Source organism: Lepidochelys kempii, chromosome 7 (assembly GCF_965140265.1).
Source record: "Lepidochelys kempii isolate rLepKem1 chromosome 7, rLepKem1.hap2, whole genome shotgun sequence".
NCBI classification, from domain to species: domain Eukaryota; kingdom Metazoa; phylum Chordata; order Testudines; family Cheloniidae; genus Lepidochelys; species Lepidochelys kempii.
The window spans coordinates 17829807-17852150 of record NC_133262.1 but is presented as its reverse complement, the minus strand read 5'-3'; the positions used below and the strand labels follow the sequence as shown (position 1 = coordinate 17852150).

General features: G+C 45.2%; 1 protein-coding gene and 1 long non-coding RNA gene across 3 annotated transcripts in view; both read right to left on the bottom strand.

Annotated features, from left to right (window-relative positions):
* LMCD1 (LIM and cysteine rich domains 1) overlaps window positions 1-9392 on the bottom strand; it is a 63498-nt gene extending 54106 nt beyond the window's left edge. For both annotated transcript variants that reach the window (XM_073351203.1, XM_073351202.1), the window contains exon 1: window positions 9150-9392. In XM_073351203.1, the coding sequence (XP_073207304.1) occupies window positions 9150-9176 (27 nt within the window). In that variant the 5' untranslated portion in view covers window positions 9177-9392. The remainder of the gene's footprint in view (window positions 1-9149) is intronic.
* Window positions 9393-20564: 11172 nt separating this feature from the next.
* The window catches only part of LOC140915235 (uncharacterized), a 41596-nt gene continuing 39816 nt past the window's right edge, over window positions 20565-22344 (bottom strand). The window contains exon 3 of the long non-coding RNA XR_012160106.1: window positions 20565-21223. This is a non-coding gene — a long non-coding RNA (uncharacterized lncRNA). The remainder of the gene's footprint in view (window positions 21224-22344) is intronic.

Genomic DNA, 22344 nt, shown 5'->3' with positions numbered 1-22344 from the left:
GGCTTTTAGTGAGACAACATTAAGTCAAATGACTTGTTCCACAAATGAATACATTTTATATAGTTCAAAGCCAAAAGTCAAAATGAAGCTGGCACAAGGTCATTTAAGTTACACTCCCCTATACCAGCCACGCCCCTTTTGCTGCAGGGGACACATGCATGACACCTCTATGGAGCCCCAGCCAATAAAAAAAAAATCTCTATGAGGAAGGTACCTCTACCACCTATCCTTACTCAGGGTTCCTCCTGAAGAGAGGACAGCAGCTTTAAATCAGCTTATGGCTGGCAATCCATAGAAATCTCATGGGCTGAGGCTGCAGAATGGATGCGCTGCATCAAACATTGCCCTGGTTGTAGAACCAGCTTGGCCACTGGTGCAAACTATTTGGCTAGCTCTGCTCCCCTACACACTCCCAGTGATTGGAAGATATTCTCTACTGTCATGAACTCTCTCCCCCCAACAGATTTTCCATGTCAGGAGCACTTTGCCAGGGCTTGAGCAAATCTTGGGGAACTTGCCCATAGTTTTAGTGGATTGCATCAAGTATTAGTGAAGTTTTGAAAGAATAATATAGAACTGGATCTTGCTTCCACTGAAATCAATGGGAGTTTTGCCATGCCTTTTAGAAGGGAAAGATCAAGTCCATGAAGATCCCATGGGGAATCAAAATCTGATTTGGAACTGGGCTGCTATGGCTTGTCTTGGGTTATTATTCTGCTTCTGTTCTGGCTGGTGTCTGTATACATATAAACACACTTGTGCTAGGTCTAGCTGCTAAATAAAAGCACATAGGGAGCTGCTTGTTATGTTCACTCTTCCTCTTCCCTTTTTGTGAGGCTTTCAATCTTGTGCCCCCAGCAGAGACTGGGCAGCATCCCTGCAAGGCTCCTAAAAAGCTTAGCTGGTATGTTCACGGGTGCATGAAAGAGGGGAAGGAAATGGGGAGTGTTATTAATATGCCCCCTGGGCATCTCTGAGGGCCTAACAACTGCTACAGCCTGGATTTTCTCACTTACACATGGATTTTACACAAATGTTAAATTCTGGATCCTACTAATTAAGTCCGCTTTTTCAGAAAGGCTCATTTCTTTCAAACAGCTCATTTGCTATCCTTATTAAAGAGCCTGTGGCCCTAATTATTTGTACTCATCTCACCTTGGAACCGATGGTGAGCTATTTGACACACCCTCCAAACATTGGATGGAGTCTTTACTTTCTAGAAAGTAGAGAATGTACAGTAATGTGAGCAATGTTACATGGGTACTGCACACCAGTAGTGGGGACAGGGGTTTTCCCCTCTCCTTTCTTCTGACCGATTCAGAGGATTCAGTTCTTAGCTGGTTTTAAAATACTCTTCCTGAAGGAGCTGCTAAACATTAAGGCCTAGATTTTAGACATCTTTAGGCATTGCTGCACTCAGCATTGCAGCATCTGATTTAGGAATCTAAAGCTCATTTTCAAGAGAGATTTAGGGTACTTCAGAGTCTAAATATAATCAAATGTGGATGGAATTTAAACTCCCAAAAAATAAGTCAGATGCTGCAACACTGGGTGATGATTAACACTTTAAAAATCTTGGCCTAAAAAAACCTATCATGGCTTTTCAGGCAGCAGTTCCCAGTCTCCAAAACTGTTACTAATTTCATTTATCTCAGTACTCTTTTTAAAAAAAAAAAAAAAAAAGTACAGACCCTTGCACTTTATTGTGTGGTGGGCCAAGGACTGAAGAGGGGGAGGGTTTGGAGATTCTACACTTGTGCCTGTGACTGAACAGAAGAGAATGGGACACTGAAGAGGTGTGGTGGTGGTGATGGTGATAAGGGGAGGGTCTATAATAAGACTAAGGACAAGAGAAACTATTCAGAGTATCTGTAACTGGACTGACAGAGTTAAAGAATTTGTAGCCAGGGTCAGGTATGGTGAGAATGTCCTGGGAGTGTGGACGGAAACAGCCCTTAAAATATTGACTGTAGTGGCTAGATAGTCTCAGAACAGCTCCACTGAACTCCTAATTTTGAATGAAACAATACCTACATTCTTGGCACTTCAGACCCCCTCCCTATTTACTTCCTATAAAAAAGGGACTCTCAAATTCCTTCTACAGGAAGAATATTTCTGAAGTGCCTGAACCATAAGGTAAGCCAGATCTGGCCCCAAAGTCTGGATAGAGCCCAAACACACAAGCTCTTCACCCACACATTCTTCACAGTGAGCTACTGGCTGAAGTTTCATAGCAATTTGTGTTTGGTCTCATTCAAGGCTGTTTTAGTCAGGATGAGGGAAAGGCAAAAATATTGTCCCCCGCCCCCTCTTCACATGACAGTTGACAAAATATGACAACATCAGTGCCTTAACAGTCTAGGTCTAAGAGAAAGAAAGGCATGGGTGTGGGCAGAACTCCCAATCCTCCTGCACTGAGGTCAGACTGTGTTGACAACTTTATGATTCAGTACACAGAAATACTTGTTAGTAGAGACAAACAAGTGTCTACAGTAAGATGAATGTTTTCCTTTGCAACTAATGCAGTGCCTATTAGTCATCCCACTCCAACAGGAGGAGGATTGCTCTCATTGGGGTACATACTGATTCAAGTCATGCAGATATGACAACTATGGACCAACTTTTAAATATGACCACAGATGGCAATGTGTCTCCAGTTTTCTTGGGTAGTACATTACATAACACCATTGAGATCTACTGGAGCTACACAAAGAAGGAATGCCTTTTGGCTTTCCAGTTAAGAGTAGGGTCTGCATTAGCTGAACCGTGTAAAATAACTAACAAGGTTCCAACACGGAACTCTGAACTTTTGCTAATGTGATCCACAACCAGCAATTGTGAATACTGAGAAAGACAAGGAGTACTTTTTCCTTCCAGGTTAAGCGTAGAAAATATTTTGGTCAGATTTTCTGACAGTGTAGACATGCAATTGGTTGTACAGTTATTGTTCACACAAATAAGCACTTGCATATGCAAATAACTAATGAAATCCTTTTGCATGCAGTGTCACTATAGTTTACATGTGCAGTCCTAGTAAATATGCATGTCACTCAGACCTTGTCAGTGCCAACTGGCAAAGTGTTTGCTGTTCTGTAACAGTACCCTGACAAACTCACTGCACACAACAAATTGCCGTCATAGTATTTATCTGTAAAGAATGTCGTATGAGATCTTAAATGAAAGCCAGGATCTTGCTGGTAGTTAATATTATTTTTAATCATCCATATATTTCACAAGTTATGACTAAATAAGTTATAGTTAGTATCAAGCATTACCACCCAACACAGGTGAAAAACTGGTGTTGCCAGACAAAGGGATATATATGTATATATTCTCCAGTCTGTCTAGGTTCACGTGTAGAGTAAGCATGGTGAGCCAAAACACTGCAAAGCCCCATTTACAAGCAATCAGTGGAGGGATAGGAAGTCAACAGGAAAAAAAGAGCCATGTCTAGAGATGCACTTCAAAAGTTTTTTGGATTTGTCCTGCAGTTATAAGGCAACACCCTGTTCTCCATCGGAGAGTAAAAAGGAACAGAGCTTTTTGCATCTGTGGATCCCAGCCCCGGGAGTTGGGGATGCTGGGAGATTGTTTTAGGTGAGAAACTACTTCATATAAGGATTTTAGCCTGTTAAAGTTAAGTTTAGACTCCAAGGAGTTATACTTGTTATGTAACCATTTCTTTTCCTGTTATCCTTACTCAATCTCTCTTAAGTCTTAGTCTTTGATAAGAAGCATGACTGCTTCACTATAAATACATCTCTGTGTTGTGATGTTATAAAGGGACCTCAAATGGCTGGTTGGACAGTTGTAGGAGACCCACCATGCACAGCAAATAAAGAAGATCACTTTGTGGATTTAGCTTAAAGCTCCTGACTGACTTAAATAAGCGATATAGCAATTTAAAGGTCTCACAATACTGCATTAAGACAGAGACCAAAAAAGTTGCAGGATTTTAAAAGGTTCCGGGTAATTTTATGGCTTATAACAGTGAGCCAAATTCTGCAGTATCAAATGAAACAAAGCTCTCATTCACTTCTATATCATTAGACATAGTCAGATATAAATAAAATCTCTGGCCCCAAGGCATATGCTGACTACTGCAGGGTTGCTGGTGATTTATTATGGAGTTTTTTTGTCACTTTCCAAAGCATTAGGTTGTCCATCCAGAATTCCAGACATGACAGACCAATGATCAGATCCACTATGGCAAATGCTTATGCTCCTATGTTCTCTCTAGCTCGCCCACTTTGGGCAGCACAGCTTTCATTTAGCTATGGACATCCCCTGCTTTAAAAAAAAAAAAAAAAAAAAAAAAAAAACACACCCACACATTTGAATCACCTCAAACAAAACTCTTCCGCTTCACTTTGAGCGCAGTTTTTATTTCCTTTTCCTGATCAAATTAGAGTTTGAATTCAGGGGCAGCAGCCCAGGGTTCTCTGTGCTCATTCAAATATTTCCAGTAAACTGCAAAACATCTTTGTTTTGAGTTAAAAAATCTTTTCAAAATTTAAGCTAAACCACCGATCCTCCAAGCAGAAGGATTTCCCCTCACCTTGTTTTAATTTCCTTAGAGGAGCAGTCCCATAATACACTGGGCGAGACATCAGCAATAACTAAACCCAACAATGATTGAAGAAAAAAAGAAAAAAAAATCAAATTTTCAAGGCCCTGTAACAAGCCCTAAAGAATTCCAGACTCCCATTCGTAGACTTGCTCAGACTGGCAGTGTGAGACTGCCGAGCCAAATTAATAGTTGACAGTAGCTCACCCTGTGCCCAGAAAAAGTGCCCTTCTCACAATTCAGGAAATTAAACGACTGTCTAATCCAAAGACATTCGTGTGCCTTTGAACATATTCTATTATTTGGACAGATTGATGCAAGATAATTTTTTTGGTATTATGTAACTGCATTTCCCTTTAAGTGTGAACTAGCTGGGGCTTTTTTCCTTTTACTGTTGTGTTTGGTTCCAATTCAGGTGATAGGAGACAGACAACTTATCAGAACAATTACAGAAGATAAGGAGATAGATCATTGGGTCCGTGGATTCAGGGAGTTTTAGCCCTATTTTGACCCTTCAGATGCAACTGTGCAAAGACATGTGAACATGACACCACATCCCTGTAATGCAGAGCAGATACTCATGCAATGCTTGTCACACATTTAAATGAAGTCCAAAGTTGCTGATGATATCTTCTTTCAGCAATGACAGCTCTGTATAAAGCTTTATCTTTTGGAAAGACTCTGACAAGTTTCTGCATCCAGAGTGCAAAATATCCCCTCTGTGATCCACAGCTGTGCAGCATCATTGTCCGTTCTCAAATCACATATGAGGAACTTCTGGGCAAAAACAGCCTAGTGCAGAGATTGTCACTCATAGTATATACTCACACTGGGCAGATAGGGGAGATAAGTAGTCCCCTTGTTCTCCTGCATACGGTATCCACATCATGAGTTGCAGCATGAGGGAAGAGTAGCTAGAGCTGGCTGGAAAACAGATTTTCTGCCCCAGGAAAGGTTTCAAAACATCTCAAACTTTTTTTGGACTAGCCACCCCGAGTACAAATGCACCATACCTCAGGGGTAGATACTTGGGACTTGTACCATGCGACACTGCTGCGTGGGCAACCACAGCTGCACTATGATTTTCAGCATGCTATCTCAGAGGAGAGCTAATGCAAGTATGGCTACATGAGCTGGGAATCGCATCCTCAGCTTGTAGCGTAGATGCAGCCAAAGAGTGAGCTTCGTCTTCTGGCCTTCCCTAAGAAAGGCTCATTTCTGGGCATCAGAGGAAGTATTCTTGGATGATCAAAAGCTACCGCTAAATTTTTTGCCCCATATACTTCAGGTTTTGCTGTCATTGTGTGGTTTCTGCTAGGGATCGTTTCAGGCTGTGGGACTGCACCCCATGTGGAAGCAATGGCCCAATGACATTCTGGCAATAAGGGGCTTTTAAAAATATATATATATATATATATATATATAAGTGTGCTGTACAGTGAGTGGAACCAGTGTCACTAGACTAGCAATGCCAATGACAGTCATCTCAGCCAGGCAGCATTCCAACATGCATCAGGAGGGAATGAAAGATGGGGAGTTGATGACCACATGGAGGACAGACAGCAGCAGAGTTGGAGGGGGAGAGGAAGAGGATGAGGATGGGAGGGAGAAGACAGCACAGATCAGTTAGATGTTCCGGGCTAGACTGTGACTGGTCTTTGGGAGGGTTTACAGAGGGCAAACCAAAAGAGCTGCCTCTCCCCAGGAGCTTGGTGCAATGGCCTGTCACGGCCATAGTCCCGGAGCTCAGGAGAGCACAGTACTGTGCACCCATGGGGTCACATTGCACCAGCGGGAGTAGGTAGGGCAGTGAGAAAGCAGGGCTGGGTCCCAAGCTCAGAGGGAAAGGAGGTGCAGGGGTGGGGGGAAACAGGTTGCACAGTGCTTTTTGGGGAGAGATCCCTGCCATTGGTCTCAATGGTGCCACTGCTGCTCATCACTACTCCAAATAGAGGGAGCCATGTCAGTCTCACAGAGACAGATCCTCGTTTCCTGTATTAGAAGCCAGGAGAGGGATTTTTGGGGAGTTGTTCTCCGCAAGGAATCGCTCATGGAAGGTTTTAGCTGGGGATGGTAGGGGTGCCACCCATTTCTCCCACCTCAAGACCTGCCACCAAACCTGACAGATTCCAGGGTGGCTACAGCCATCTGCAGAGGCCCCGAGACTCAGCACCCATGCTAGTCAGTGGGTGCTGCCCCCATCCAGCTCCTGGGGGGGGGGGGGAGAACCATGCTACCAGGGTTGTTGCCATTAAGTAGTGAGGTAAGAAGCTGTTATTGTAAAGAAATCCAAACTGTGCTATTTTGACAATGCAGAAACCTAGAGATGCATGTGATCTCACTTCAAGGAGGTGGTTTCCTTTCTTTCCCAAGTTATGCTGCCATGCAGGTGTAGAAAATAAAGCCAAAAAGTACCCAGTTCTTTGACAACATACACCATATATCTTTTCTCTGGAGACTAACAGCTCTTAAATTCAGTTTTAAGTCAGGAATCACAGTGGGATGATGTTCAGTTGTTCTAACTCAAAGAAAAGATTGAAAGTGGCCTGGGACTTCACTTCCTGAGTAAGGGTGATAAAGTACTGAAAATTGCCCAGTCTCAAACAAACAAAAACTCCACCCACCCAAAGGGTCTCTCTAAGGTAATCTAAGTCTCTAGTAGAGGCTGATGGTCAAAGCTGTGATATATATCAGTTTAGAATAGATAAGGACTAGTAATTGGTTTTGGCCAATTGAAGGTTTACTGAAGTAAACTTTCTCGATACACATTTTCCTGTCAAAAAGCTTTATACAATTCAATTCTTGTATTAAAGTTCCCTATGGATTTTTTTTCCATGTACTTAGTGCATAATGTTTTATATTACACATAACAATACACTTATTTTGTAACAGTCCTTCCTTCTGTGTCTGCTGTTTATGCATTGGATCCAGAGCCCATGCAAGTCAATTGATTGCCCACACAACCCATCAACTTCAGTGTTCTTTGGATTAGGCCCAGAAAGGGATGGAAGTAGTCCAATACCATCACACTAAGAATTCACTTCTATAAGTCATAGAAGGGTAGTGGAAACCATTCTGAATCCTGATCACTACAGTGTGATCCTGCAAAATACTGAGCATGCTTTCCCTGAGCCAATACAGCACCCAAGAACGCCTACTTACAATTAAGCAGGAGTAGTTCTATTGAAATTAACGAGACTACTCACATGCTTAAAGTTAAGCATGTGCTCAGAGCTTGAAGGATCAAGCCCTGTTTGTATGCATACCACTCTAAGCCACCACTCCATCACAGGCTTCTTTTGGGGTAGCTCCATACAACCCCTTACGCTGGACACGGAGCAAATATTACACACAAAATTGGGCAAAAATGTAGAATTGAAATGTTCCACTCTCTCCTCCCACTTCTAGCACATAAGATTTTTTTTTGAATATGTAACTGTAGCCTTGGAGAAAAAATAAGAAGATCTTTGCATGCATGTACAATGTGTGGACAATTAAGGAAGTGGCAATAAGGGGGAAAAGCGTTCCTCCTATAATCCAACTCTACCAAGGAAAGGAACAAGACCAAACCCATTTTTAAATGGATTTCCACTCTAGTGAAGAGAGTCAAATCTAAAATTAAACTCCCTCCTCATTGTAAAACAGCCCAAGGTGAAAGTTTCTAAAGAATCTCAACTTTCAGAAGATATCATTCCCAGCTTTCCCCATCATGCATTTAGGCATCAAGTTTTGTCAGGCAAGCCTTTCACTGCTAGATAACTAGCTCAAAAAGAGATTTGGAAAGAGTCATTAATTGCACCCACCAGGGCTATTCCTCCATCTGCTTAGGAGATAAATGACTACATTGAATAGAAAACTGAATTCCTTCCAGAATCTGGCTTCTTTCCATTGTGTGCAGGTAAGTTATCTGCCTTCAAGCTAGGGGAGTAACAAACTACACTCAGTTTTATTTATTGACCTGCACATTTATTAAAAAAAACAAAACAAAACCCCACACACACTGAGCTGGGCACCAGGCCAGCACTGTGGGAGTGAAGGGTCAGACCCTGGAGAGAGAGAAGTTAGCTACCTTGTGCCTGAGTTGTGCTCCCAGTACTTTGAGCAAGCATTTTGGCAGTGGCCAAAGACGTTACAAGAGGTGAAGGGAAACGGGGATTTTGTTACTAAAGATCTACCAAAATAGGCTACCTACCACTTTGTTAAACTCCATAGGCTACCTTTCTGATTGTCCTCTCTGAAGTACACCCATGGTGGAACGAGTCACAAGGTGGCTGAAAGCAAATCCTACAAAGTGACAGCAGATTAACTGTGTCCTTTAGAAAAAACATTACCGTCTCCCCAGCCAAGAGAGTAAGTTAACACCTCCACTGGCATTAGTACAGGAAAGATCAAGGTGACACCACAGAGAGTCTGTGTTCAGGAAGAAATTGCACTGATCTATTTAGAGGCTTGACTTAGCTAGAGCCACGGGGGGAGGGGGAAAGGCACATCAAACTTTAGAACATACTAGCCACCCCTAACCTTGCTAGGCGAGTGGGAGAGAATATACAAAGCAGAAGGTGCAAATAAAGTTACAACTCACCTTTTGCACTCCTGGGCTCAGATCCATTACAAGCCTCGTCCTTTCTTTCCCCCTTCCCTTTCGTCAAGGTGTCAGCTCTCTCGGTGCCCTACAGCAGGGTGCGACAGGCTGTACTCCTGGCAGCAGCCGGTGAACAACCTCTGTTTGTAAAGGGCTGTGGGCTAGAGTAGAGCTGGTTAACAAGGCTGCCGCTCAAGCCCTCTCCGCAGCCAGCCTGCCTGCGCGGGGCCTCTTTAATTGGAGGCTACAGCTCCCTCTAAAACGCTGTCAGCCAATCCGAGGCGGGGCTCCAACTTTTCCGTCCAATGCCGGAGTGAGACTCGATCCTCAGGTTCTTGCTCTCACTTTCACCCCTGCGGGGGCAGGGGGCGGAGTAGGCGGCACCCAGACCCAGCTGTTGAGAGTTTGCTGCACATCTGCCCCGCGCAATCGCAAGCAGGGAGGCTGGAGCCTGAATCACATCCCCCCCTGTAGCCTTTTTCCTTTAAAGGAAGAAGGAGGGGGAAGGGGAGGAGGAAAGCAACGATCTTGGGAAACCAACTCATTCACAGAATCACAGCAAAAGGGAGTGTGGGTGTTTAAACAAGAGAATCCAGGGCACTTTTAGTCCTTTAAATCTGGAAATTAAACCTGCTCTGCCCTCTCCTTCCCTCCTTCAATCTCACACTGCGCCCCCCCTCCCCACTTTGCAATAACCAAGGTATTGATTTAAACCAGACTATTATCTTCCAAGCCAAGCTAATATTTTCTTGCACTGGGGTGTGTTTGATGGAAGGGGGACAGAACTGTGAGCTCTGAAAGGGTTGTAGGGTGATATATGATTTGTTAGAACCACAGTGCAAAGGCAAGTCATTAAAATATTTGACAGTGAATAGGCATCCTTCAAACAAAGACTTTTTTTTTTTTAAAGCTGCCAGTGCCATAGGCTTTAGCACTGGGAAATGCTAGAGAGGTGGGGTCTCATAGGTCTTGAATCAGGCAGAAATGTGTTGGGTCAGTTTATCACAGTGGACAGAGATCAAATATATTAGAAGGGCAAGGGTCTAAAAACATGATTCCCTTGTAATTGTTTTGTTGGAGGGTGGGGGAAGCCCCAGTGCAAGATAGTAGAATAAACATGACATTTTGACATGAAACTGCAGGATCTTCCTTAACACCCTCAACAAGGAGTTCATTCCTGCTCTTTCTTTTGCAGCGATTTAAACACAAAAGCCCCTTTGTCCAGATGAAAGTCAAAGTGGATTTCATACACCTGTGTTTTCAGTTTCCTCACTTCACCCTTTTGCCCTGCTGTTTCCCATTTCCTAATTGGGGTCTAGCTCTAAGCTGCTGAAAAACACAGACAAAATGGGAAGTCCAGTCAAAGAGCAGGATCTAGTTACCTTGTTGTGTTTGGAAATAAAACAGGCATTTCAGCAGTGAAGAAAAATAACTGATCAGGGCTGAATGGTCTCCCTATTACATGTTCAAATGTATCTCCTGAAAAGTTTAAAAACAGCTAACTGATGGCTTGTGGGCAGCTGTTTCTAAACTTTTCACGAGATACATCTGAACATTTTTAAATTCATCTGGAATAGAAAAGGTATGGGAGAAAATCTGGACACACCTAAAAATCCTGTTACTTATAAAGCCCCCTCAAAGAGGCATTTTCAGACTAGAATGGCATAAGGATATTGTGTTTCAAGCTCATATGATGAAGGGTGGGCACACACACACAGTCTGGGAAATGAGTTTACAAAGGCACTTTTCAAATCCATATGCAGGGAGCTTCCACCACAGGATCAGGAAATGGTGGGGCACTTTTAATGTTTCAGGGCTAAATTGACTTTGCAACATGGCTTGCGCATGGGGCGGCATGTAGCTGTGTCACCGCATAAGCGGCACAGAGAGATACAGCTCCCTCCCTGCTTCCCCCTTGCTGTAGAGGACTTGAGAGGTGGCTTGATGTGACAGTTCCCAGCAGCAGCCATGGTTGTGAGGCACCTCGCTATGACCTGCACTTAGTGTGAGGAAGCCTTGTCTGTGCCTGCCATGGGCCAGCTCCCTGACTCTACCTACACCAGGTAACACAAGCACTCCCTCTAGGCATTACAGGCCCCACTGTTACTCTGCAGGTTCGCAATAGGCACGCTCCAGCTCTCAAGCCCTCCGAGTGTCTCCCTGGAGGGTCCAGTCCCTCTTCCACTGGACACAATATTCACAGATTCGGTGTTGCCACAGACACAGGACCGAATCCCAGCTTACCAGTTATACCTCAGACTACTGCTCCGTTTAACATACAGCCCTCAGATAGTGAAAATAAGTAAAAGTTTATTTAACAACGTACAGAGTCAAGTGATAGCAAGTAGACGTGTTGCAAACAAATGATTCCTTATCAAACAAAATAACACATAACACACATTCTAGAACCTAGACTTACTTTCACATCTTACAGAGCAATGCTTACCCAAGTGTTTTCAGCATTTTACAGCCAGGCTTGGCTGTGGTCTTCCATTCATGAGCCAAATCACCCTGCCAACTTGCCTCCTCGGTGAAGATCCAGGGTGTCTGCTTGCACCCACAGAAAGATCAGAACAATTGTTGTCCTTATTCATGAACAGGAAGTCCCTTGCTGGTTGTTTTTTCCTGTATACTCCTTTCTTGTAGATTTCACAATCTCCTAATCAGCATCTGGCTCAGTGTGCAAATAGACATACATTGTGAGACACACAATATACAATGACCAGACAGAGATAGGTATGTGTTATTCCCAGCCTGAAAGAAACTTGTCTGAGACCTCTCCTCCTGGTTACCTGCTGTAAGAACATTATTTTCAGTATAGATATGTAACCTTTCTGCCCATCAGAGTTGGCAGCAACAAGGGCTGGGTTCAGTATCTAGGGGTTCCATTCCAATAACACAATGCAAAACCGGCAAGAGCTCCCACCCAGTGACTGGGACAAATACACACCACCCTTGCTGGGCACCTTTAAGAGGCAATACTTCCCCTCTCGCAAGCACAGAGTCTGAGTGTAGCAAAAGCCTTTTAATAACAGAAAGAAACAATGTGGCATTATGTTGGGGAAACACCACCAACAGGATTCATAACACAACCCATGAGCCAAAGCCCACCCCAAGCAAATTGGGCCATGTCCCTTCCCTTTGGCTCTTGAGACCAGTAACCCAAAAGTCCTCCAAAGTCCCAAAAGTCCAACAACCCAAAAGTCTCTGTCCTTGGTCAGTGCCAGAGCTTGGCCAGAGTTTGAAAGTTTATTTACAGAGTTCTACCTCCCAACCTGGGTGGAAAGGGGGGGGGTTAAAGGGGCACCTTACATGGTCCAAAGCCGACTGCCCAACCTCTCCGTGGGGCTCTGCTCTGCCAGTGATCCCACGAGCTGCTCCCGCCATCCCACGAACTGCTCCGCAATATATCTTCAGCCCCCCCCCCACTACTTAACACAACACTCAGTGATTTTAGCTCTTTAGTGATTTCAGCTTGTAGTAAGGAAGCCCCAGTGCTTATACACAATATTCAGGGGTATACCACTGGCCCAAAGTGAATTCAGCTCAATACCCTGTAACTAGACTCATAGTAGAATCAAAACTATCTCTGATATTCCACCACGGAGAGAGGATGAGAAGGTACAATTGGCATGTAATGCCCTCATCAGGGCCCATACCACCAAATATTAATACCCATCCCCAGCATCTCTCAATTCACTGGCTTTTGGAACCCATGACCCTTTCCTAGCGAGTGCTGCTTAGTTGATGGTGAGTCCCTCCATCATAACGAAAGGCCAAATACAGTTCCACTGTCCTTGATTCACATAATCAGGATAATAACAGTTTATTCTTCCTGCCCCAGTAACAGAGAAACTGGGGCTCCTATAGCAGCCAAAGTGACGATCTAGGCGGGGTGGATGTGCCTATGCAAATGAGATCAGCCCCTGAAGTTCTTTTCCATAACCCACCATGACTCGCCACTAGATGTCAGGGTAGAGCTCATCCTGATTCTGCTTACAGACATATAACTGCTTAAATGTCAGCTGGATGTACATTTCACAATTATGATGACCAGTGGGATACTGCATGGATGGCAGGTGAACCCCCCTTTTTGGGGATGTTAGCCCCGTGGCCCGGCCCCTTACATCCAAGCCCCCCCTCCACCCGCCCACCAGAGTCCCAAGGTCCACCCTGCCCGCTGGAGCTGAGCCCCCGCTGGTTTCAGGGAAGAAGGTGAGCAAGGGTAGGGCCTCAGGATGTATCGTGGGTGAGGCCACAGCCTGGGTTAGGGGAGGCTTAGCCTCCCCTGGCCTATGATACCCACTGCCAATGGACCACTGGCTCAGAGACTTCACATGCCAACCTTTAGTGAATTACTATACATATATCTGACCAAGAGTAAAATTTTATGCACCCACTGTGTCCTCTGCCAGTTGACACTGAGAGGTTTATGGGTCACACTTGATCACTGTGGATAGATGCATACACATGACAAAGATATCTGAGAGGGAGGGGCTTTTCAGTCTTGTTGACAAAAACCATTTCAAAATCCACCAGCTGGAAGGTGAAGTTAGGCAAATTCAACCTTAAAATAAGATGCAATTTCCTAGCAGTGAGGTTAATCAAACACGGGGACAGTTTACCAGGGGAGTTGGTGGACTCACCACCACTTGGAGTCTTTAAAGTGAAATTAGATATTTTTCTAAAACTTCTCAAAAAGTTCTCAAACTTTTCCAGTCACACCCTCTGCCCCCTTCCCAGTAACAATCTGTCCATGCCCTTCCCCCTTCGACCCATTACTGCACAGCCAAGGCTTCCTTGGCAGTGGAGCTTGAGCTGAAGGTAGAGCTGGGGGTGGAATTGGGGGTGGCGGGATGAGTTGCAAGCTGGGGGTGGAGCTGGTCTGGGCGCAGAGAGGGAATGAAGGAAGAGCTGGTCTGGGGGTGGAGAGGGGGTGAGAGCGGAGCTGGCCCTGGAGGCAGAGCAGGACTGGGGGGCTGCATGGGATCGGAGGTGGAGCTGGTTTGAGGGAGGAGCAGAGCTGGAAGCTTGTCGCTACCTCCCTGCCTACAGGGGAGGCTGGTTGTGCCCTCACCGACTGCCCCCCAAATGTTCCATGTTATTGGGCTCAGTATAGGGGTACTGGGTAAAATTTAATGGCGTATGGTATACAGGACGTCACATTAGATCTAATGATCCCTTCTGCCCTTAGCCTCTCTCAAACTATGAAAAGGACAGAGGTAATAATTTGCTGCTAACCTACACCAGCAGCATGTTACAGCATCCCTCATGCTAGTTCAATTGCATTGGCCAGTGCAATGGTAGAGACAGACCCAAAGTGCCACTCAATTCCCTGCACGTCCCCAGTCACCTGTTCTGAGGGGGGAAAAGGCAAATGGGCATGCAGTACTCACTAACTCTTGGGCACTTGGGGCCAAAGGCTAGGAAGTTTGCACAGGAATGTAAGGAGGTGTTCTTACTTTCCTTTGCCACCTGCACAGACACACAGCTTAAATTAAAATATAACCTCTAATGAATATATTAGATGAGGTCAGAGGCCATATAGCTAAAGGCCACCACTTTTATGGTATCATTCAACTATCTGCAACATGAATTCCGACCAGGAAGTTAGTGTTTATTATAGCTAAGCACCATTCAGCATAAACTCCCACACATTTTATGTTATTCAGAGATTCCAAGGCCAGAAGTGACCACTGTGATCCTCTAATCTGCCGGCTATAGGACTTCCCCAGAATAATTCCTAGAGCAGTCATACTGCCAGTTTAGGTACCTGTGTTATCTTGTACACTCATCAAATAGGCACGACAGCTGAAAGGAAAAAAAATTAGAAAGATGGTGGTGTTAATGTTTTTAATTTGCATATCAATAAAAAGAGCATGTTGCAAATATGTTTAAAATTACTTTTTTCTTACAGCTATGTTGTTTTTATGATTTATTTACTATTTTTTTCTTTCTGTAGATTTAAACCATAATCAGGACACCCATATAGAAACCTAAGGTTTATTCCAATCTCTAACACTTTTGGTTAGCAACATGGGAAAGGAAAATAAAATCAGTTCTGAGGAACGTGTGGACACTCAAACTATGTCAGGGAAGGATTCCAAAGTAAGTTATCACTGGCTGCTTCTGAATAATAAGTCTGTGTGCTGTACTTGGTTATATGCTATGAAGAGACAAAATCTTTCTATGACTAAAGAGTGTTAAATCTTTGTGGCAATCATTTTCTGGAAATTGATGACAAATTGATGAAAGAGAATGGTGCTCAATTATCAGAAACAGAACAGCAAGAGATCCTGAGTTTCCTGTTGATTCACCTGCAGTTTTTATTGGAACAAAAGTATCCCTGCAGAGATGTCATCAAACTGCTGCTTCCTGAAGTGCATTCAGAGGTCAACTGAATTACAAAGACAGGAGCATGCAGTACACAGGGAAACCAGTTGCCAGCTGATAAATCAACAGTAAAAGGTTGAAATCGTCATAACTTTGTAATCAAACAGGATTCCTTTTTTCTTCTGACAAGATGCTGACGATTTAAGCTCTATTTCCTGTCTCCTTTAAGTACTTTTTCGGAAGGGTTTGAAGTTTATTTTAAGCTCTGAAGTTAAAGGGATAGAAAAGACGTATTAAGTTATCTAATCCATCCTTCTGGAGTGGGGGTCATGGTAGGATTTTTTTTTTCTTTTCATCACTCCGATGGTTTAAAATGTCTCAGGCAATATGCCTGTCTTGGGCCTGATTTTGCACTCTCTGGTAGGAGTATTGCAGGGTGTCATTCAATGGACTTTAACAGGTTTATTCCTGACTTCTGTTGCTTGCAGTAGTGGAACCAGCAGAGCCTGGTGAAAAAGAAAACAGGAATGCTGCCAGAGGGAATGTGGCATTTCTGATAGCCTTAATGCTTCAGGTGAGAATGCTATGTTATCACCGCACCTTCCTTCAACTCTGTACACCTCCTCCTGGGGTTTACCTCAACTAGCTATATTGAGGTATAAAACTACAGTGCCTTGTCTCCGCTTGGATTTTACTTCCAGATAACCATCTTGACGGAGCAATCTCAATACAAAACACCTTTTTTATGCAATACAGACATACCCACATCAAGCAGATAGAATGAGAGAAAGAGGACTGTGGGGGTGGGGCTCAGCTGCACCCTGTACTAGGCTCAGCCCTTCTTCTCAGGTGAAGGGAAAAAGGCCATGTCTACACTGCATACCTTACAGTGGCACAGCTGTAAGGTCTCCCATAAAGCCGCCCTTTGCCAGCAGGAGAGAGCTCTCCTGTTGACAAAATAAAACCACCTGCAATGAGCGGCGGTAGCTTCGTTGGCGAAAGAGCATCTCCCACTGACAAAGCGCTGTTCACATCTTTTCGTCGGTAAAACTTTTGTCGGTCAGTGGGGTGGGGTGTTTTTTCACACCCCGATGGACAAAAGTTTTACTGATAAAAGTGCAGTGTAGACATAGCCTTGGTCTGGGGTCTTGTAATAGACGACTGTGACTGAGAGTCAGGCTTGCTGCAAGGTAAAGCAGCCTGAGTTCAGGGAGCAGGCTAGAGAGAAGAAGGCAACAAAGAGGCCCTCAGGTAGATGTCCTGCAGGGAGCAGGCTTGGAAGGCTGGAATCCAGTCTGTTGGAGAACGGCATCAGCAGAAGTGACCAGAAAGACTCTCCCTGGCTTCCAGGCAGAGAGCATGGGGAATGAAACCAGGCAGGAGTGAGACTTGCAGAAGATCCTGGGTTCATATGTGAAAATTATGTTGAACTGTTTTATTTGAAGAAACCAAAACTCAAAATGCCCGAAGAAAAGGCATTGAAATCCTGAAGCTTTTAGGAGTGTAGTTTGATACACTAGTGAGTGAGCGGATCCACTGGCTCACAGAGATAGCCTTATCATCAATGGGCAGCTAATATGCTACTGGCATCCCAGATTGTTCATCCATGTTTGCCTGAGGTGTAATGGAGCTCCACAAATCTTTCCCTTCTTTGGAAAATAAGAGTGAGAATTTAGCCCAGAGACAGAGATTTTCATGTACAAGGGCTATACATAGTCACAAAGGCTACACATGTAATTACAAATGTGCTCTTATAACATGTGGGTGAGAATTCCATTACTTTTTCAGTGATATGGCTCTGTCTGTACAACCTGTACCGTCCTTTGTCCCAGTAAAAATAAAGTTTATGAGCTGCAAATCAAGGAGATGACACTGTGGTGAAAGGGCTTACTTCACACCATGCTTGTGTCTTGAGCAAGAGAATTTTATATTACCACATTCTTGGGCAATTTTATTCATTTGTATGAACACAAAGGACTCACTGGAGTAGAAAATACCTCTCCAGAGCTGTTTTTGCTTTTACTCCCTGAACATGGTATTGAAAATATAAAGAAATTCTGATTTTGGTTGAAATACTTTCGAGAATGCTCTAATTTCACAGATTCTGAATCAGAGCAAAGCAACCAAATAAAAACGAGCTTGAAAAATGGTGGGAAGAAAAGAATGTGAAACAAGAACAACAATTAAACCAGGTAGCTCCTCTCCTGTCGATTACCAGTTAAACAAAACCAGCCCAGAGTGCTTGTCAATATTCCCTGTATTTATCTGTGAAGAGATATATTACTGCAACAAGAAGGGAAAAATGCTGCAGCTGCTTCTCTGAGAGATATTTTGTGGCAGCATATTTTGACTTTTTTTCAATGGCCACCGTCTAGTGAGTCATAGAGTTTATGGACAAAAATAGAGCCGATAATTTGGATTAAAAATAAAACAGTAATGCATGTTATAGACATAGCTTTTGTGTTACAGAGTTTCCTAATTTGGCTATTTTTGAATATGGGGATCTTTTTTCCAGAGCCTTACACAAGTGAGCAGCCTCACTGAAGGATTTCTCACTAGAACAAGGCTTTTTCCTTCAAAATCATATATTAGCTCTCTAGGGGTATGTCTACACTACGAAATTAGGTCGAATTTATAGAAGACGGTTTTGTAGAAAGCGGTTTTATACAGTCGATTGTGTGTGTCCCCACACAAATGCTCTAAGTGCATGTAGTCGGTGGAGTGTGTCCACAGTACCGAGGCAACCATCGACTTCCGGAGCGTTGCACTGTGGGTGGCTATCCCACAGTTCCCGCAGTCTCCGCCGCCCATTTGAATTCTGGGTAGAAATCCCAGTGCCTGATGGGGCTAAAACATTGTTGCGGGTGGTTCTGGGTACATATCGTCAGGCCCCCGTTCCCTCCTTCCCTCCGTGAAAGCAAGGGCAGACAATCGTTTTGCACCTTTTTTCTTGAGTTACCTGTGCAGACACCATACCACAGCGAGCATGGAGCCCGCTCAGCTAACCATCACCGTATGTCTCCTGGGTGTTGGCAGATGTGGTACTGCATTGCTACACAGCAGCAAATTGCCTTTTGGCAGCAGACAGTGCAGTATGACTGGTAGCCGTCATTGACGTAGTCCTGGGTGCTCTTTTAATCGGATGCCTGGGCAAACATGGGAGTGACTCAGCCAGGTCATTTCCCTTGTTTTGTCTCGTGGCAATTCAGTCCTACCGGCAGTGCGCTGTCTTTTAACCTCCAGCCAGCAGAAGATGATGGCCAGCAGTCATACTGCATCGTCTTCTGCCGAGCACCCAGGAGATGATGATGGCTAGCGGTCGTACTGCACAGTCTGCTGCCAGCAAGATGTATAAAGATAGATGAAGTGGCTCAAAACAAGAAATAGACCAGATTTGTTTTGTATTCATTTTCTCCTCCCTCCCTCCTTCCCTCTTTGAAATCAACGGCCTGCTAAACCAAGTTTTGAGTTCTATCCTTGAGGTTTTGAGTTCTATCCTTGAGGGGGCCATTCAGTTTCTCGCAAAGCCACCCCCTTTGTTGATTTTAATTCCCTGTAAGCCAACCCTGTAAGCCATGTTGTCAGTCGCCCCTCCCTCTGTCAGGGCAACGGCAGACAATCGTTCTGCGCCTTTTTTCTGCGCAGAGGCCATACCACGGCAAGCATGGAGCCCGCTCAGATCACTTTGGCAATTAGGAGCACATTAAACACCACACGCATTATCCAGCAGTATATGCAGCACCAGAACCTGGCAACGCGATACTGGGCGAGTAGGCGACGTCAGCATGGTGACGTGAGTGATGAGGACATGGACACAGACTTCTCTCAAAGTACGGGCCCTGGCAATGTGGGCATCATGGTGCTAATGGGGCAGGTTCATGCGGTAGAACACGTTTCTGGGCTCGGGAAACAAGCACAGACTGGTGGGACCGCATAGTGTTGCAGGTCTGGGACGATTCCCAGTGGTTGTGAAACTTTCGCATGCGTAAGGGCACTTTCATGGAACTTTGTGACTTGCTTTCCCCTGCCCTGAAGCGCATGAATATCAAGATGAGAGCAGCCCTCACAGTTGAGAAGTGAGTGGCAATAGCCCTGTGGAAGCTTGCAACACCAGACAGCTACTGGTCAGTTGGGAATCAATTTGGAGTGGGCAAATCTACTGTGGGGGCTGCTGTGATGCAAGTAGCCAACGCAATCAAAGATCTGCTGCTATCAAGGGTAGTGACCCTGGGAAATGTGCAGGTCATAGTGGATGGCTTTGCCGCAATGGGATTCCCTAACTGTGGTGGGGCCATAGACGGAACCTATATCCCTATCTTGGCACCGGAGCACCAAGCCAGCGAGTACATAAACCGCAAGGGATACTTTTCAATAGTGCTGCAAGCTCTGGTGGATCACAAGGGACGTTTCACCAACATCAACGTGGGATGGTTGGAAAAGGTGCATGATGCTCGCATCTTCAGGAACTCTGGTCTGTTTCAAAAGCTGCAAGAAGGGACTTTATTCCCAGACCAGAAAATAACCGTTGGGGACGTTGAAATGCTAGTAGTTATCCTTGGGGACCCAGCCTACCCCTTAATGCCATGGCTCATGAAGCCGTACACAAGCAGCCTGGACAGTAGTCAGGAGCTGTTCAACTACAGGCTGAGCAAGTGCAGAATGGTGATAGAATGTGCATTTGGACGTTTAAAGGCGCGCTGGCGCAGTTTACTAACTCGCTTAGACCTCAGCGAAACCAATATTCCCACTGTTATTACTGCTTGCTGTGCGCTCCACAATATCTGTGAGAGTAAGGGGAAGACGTTTATGGCGGGGTGGGAGGTTGAGGCAAATCGCCTGGCCGCTGGTTACGCGCAGCCATACACCAGGGCGATTAGAAGAGCACAGGAGGTCACGGTGCGCATCAGAGAAGCTTTGAAAACCAGTTTCATGACTGGACAGGCTACGGTGTGAAAGTTCTGTTTGTTTCTCCTTGATGAAACCCACCGCCCCTTGGTTCACTCTACTTCCCTGTAAGCTAACCACCCTCCCCTCCTCCCTTCGATGACCGCTTGCAGAGGAATAAAGTCATTGTTGCTTCACATTCATGCATTCTTTATTCATTCATCACACAACTAGGGGGATAACTACCAAAGTAGAGCAGGAGGGGTGGTGGAGGAGAGAAGCACCAGGAAGGGTGGTGGAGGAGGGAAGGACAAGGCCACACAGCACTTTAAAAGTTTAAAACTTTAAAACTTATTGATTGCCAGACTTCTGTTGCTTGGGCAATCCTCTGGGGTGGAGTGGCCGGAGGCCCCCCCACCGCGTTCTTGGGCATCTGGGTGAGGAGGCTATGGAACTTGGGGAGGAGGGCGGTTGGTTACACAGGGGCTGCAGCAGCGGTCTGTGCTCCTGCTGCCTTTTCTGCAGCTCAACCATACGCTGGAGCATATTGGTTTGATCCTCCAGCAGCCTCGGCATTGAATCCTGCCTCCTCTCATCGTGCTGCTGCCACCTTTCAGCTTCAGCCCTCTCTTCAGCTCGCCACTTACTCTCTTCAGCCCACCACCTCTCCTCCCGGTCATATTGTGCTTTCCTGCACTCTGACATTGTCTGCCTCCACGCATTCGTCTGTGCTTTGTCAGTGTGGGAGGATAGCATGAGCTCAGAGAACATTTCATCACGAGTGTGTTTTTTTTGCCTTCTAATCTTCACTAGCCTCTGGGAAGGAGAAGATCCTGTGATCATTGAAACACATGCAGCTGGTGGAGAAAAAAAAAGAGGCAGTGGTATTTAAAAAGACATTTTCAAGAACAATGGCTACACTACAATGGTTTCACGGTAAACCTTGCTGTTAACATTACATACACAGCACAAGTGCTTTCGTTTCAAGGTCGCATTTTGCCTCCCCCCACCACGTGGCTAGCCCCCCCCCATGGCTAACAGAGGGGAACATTTCTGTTCAGCCACAGGCAAACAGCCCAGCTGGAATGGGCACCTCTGAATGTCCCCTTAAGAAAAGCACCCTATTTCAATCAGGTGACCATGAATGATATCACTCTCCTGAGGATAACACAGAGAGATAAAGAACCGATGTTGTTTGAATGCCAGCAAACATACACTGCAATGCTTTGTTGTACAATGATTCCCGAGTACGTGCTACTAGCCTGGTGTGGTAAAGTGGGTGGAATAAGGCTGGTACCTGGTGTGGTACCATGGTGGGTGGAATAAGGCTGCCCTCCCCAGAAACCTTTTGCAAAGGCTTTGGGAGTGCATCCAGGAGAGCTGCAAATGCCAAGGCAAATTAATCATTAAACATGCTTGCTTTTAAACCATGTATAGTATTTTAAAAGGTACGCTCACCAGAGGTCCCTTCTCTGCCTGGCAGATCCGGGAGGCAGCCTTGGGTGGGTTCGGGGGGGACTGCCTCCAGGTCCAGGATGAGAAACAGTTCCTGGCTGTCGGGAAAACCAATTTCTCTGCTTGCTTACTGTGAGCTATCTACAACCTCATCAGCATCATCTTCTTTGTCCCCAAAACCTGCTTCCGTGTTGCCTCCATCTCCATTGAAGGAGTCAAACAACACGGCTGGGGTAGTGGTGACGGAACCCCCTAAAATTGCATGGAGCTCATCATAGAAGCGGCATGTTTGGGGCTCTGACCCGGAGCGGCCATTTGCCTCTCTGGTTTTCTGGTAGGCTTGCCTCAGCTCCTTAAGTTTCACGTGGCACTGCTTCGGGTCCCTGTTATGGCCTTTGTCCTTCATGCCCTGGGAGATTTTGACAAAGGTTTTGGCATTTTGAAAACTGGAACGGAGTTCTGATAGCACGGATTCCTCTCCCCATACAGCGATCAGATCCCGTACCTCCCATTTGGTCCATGC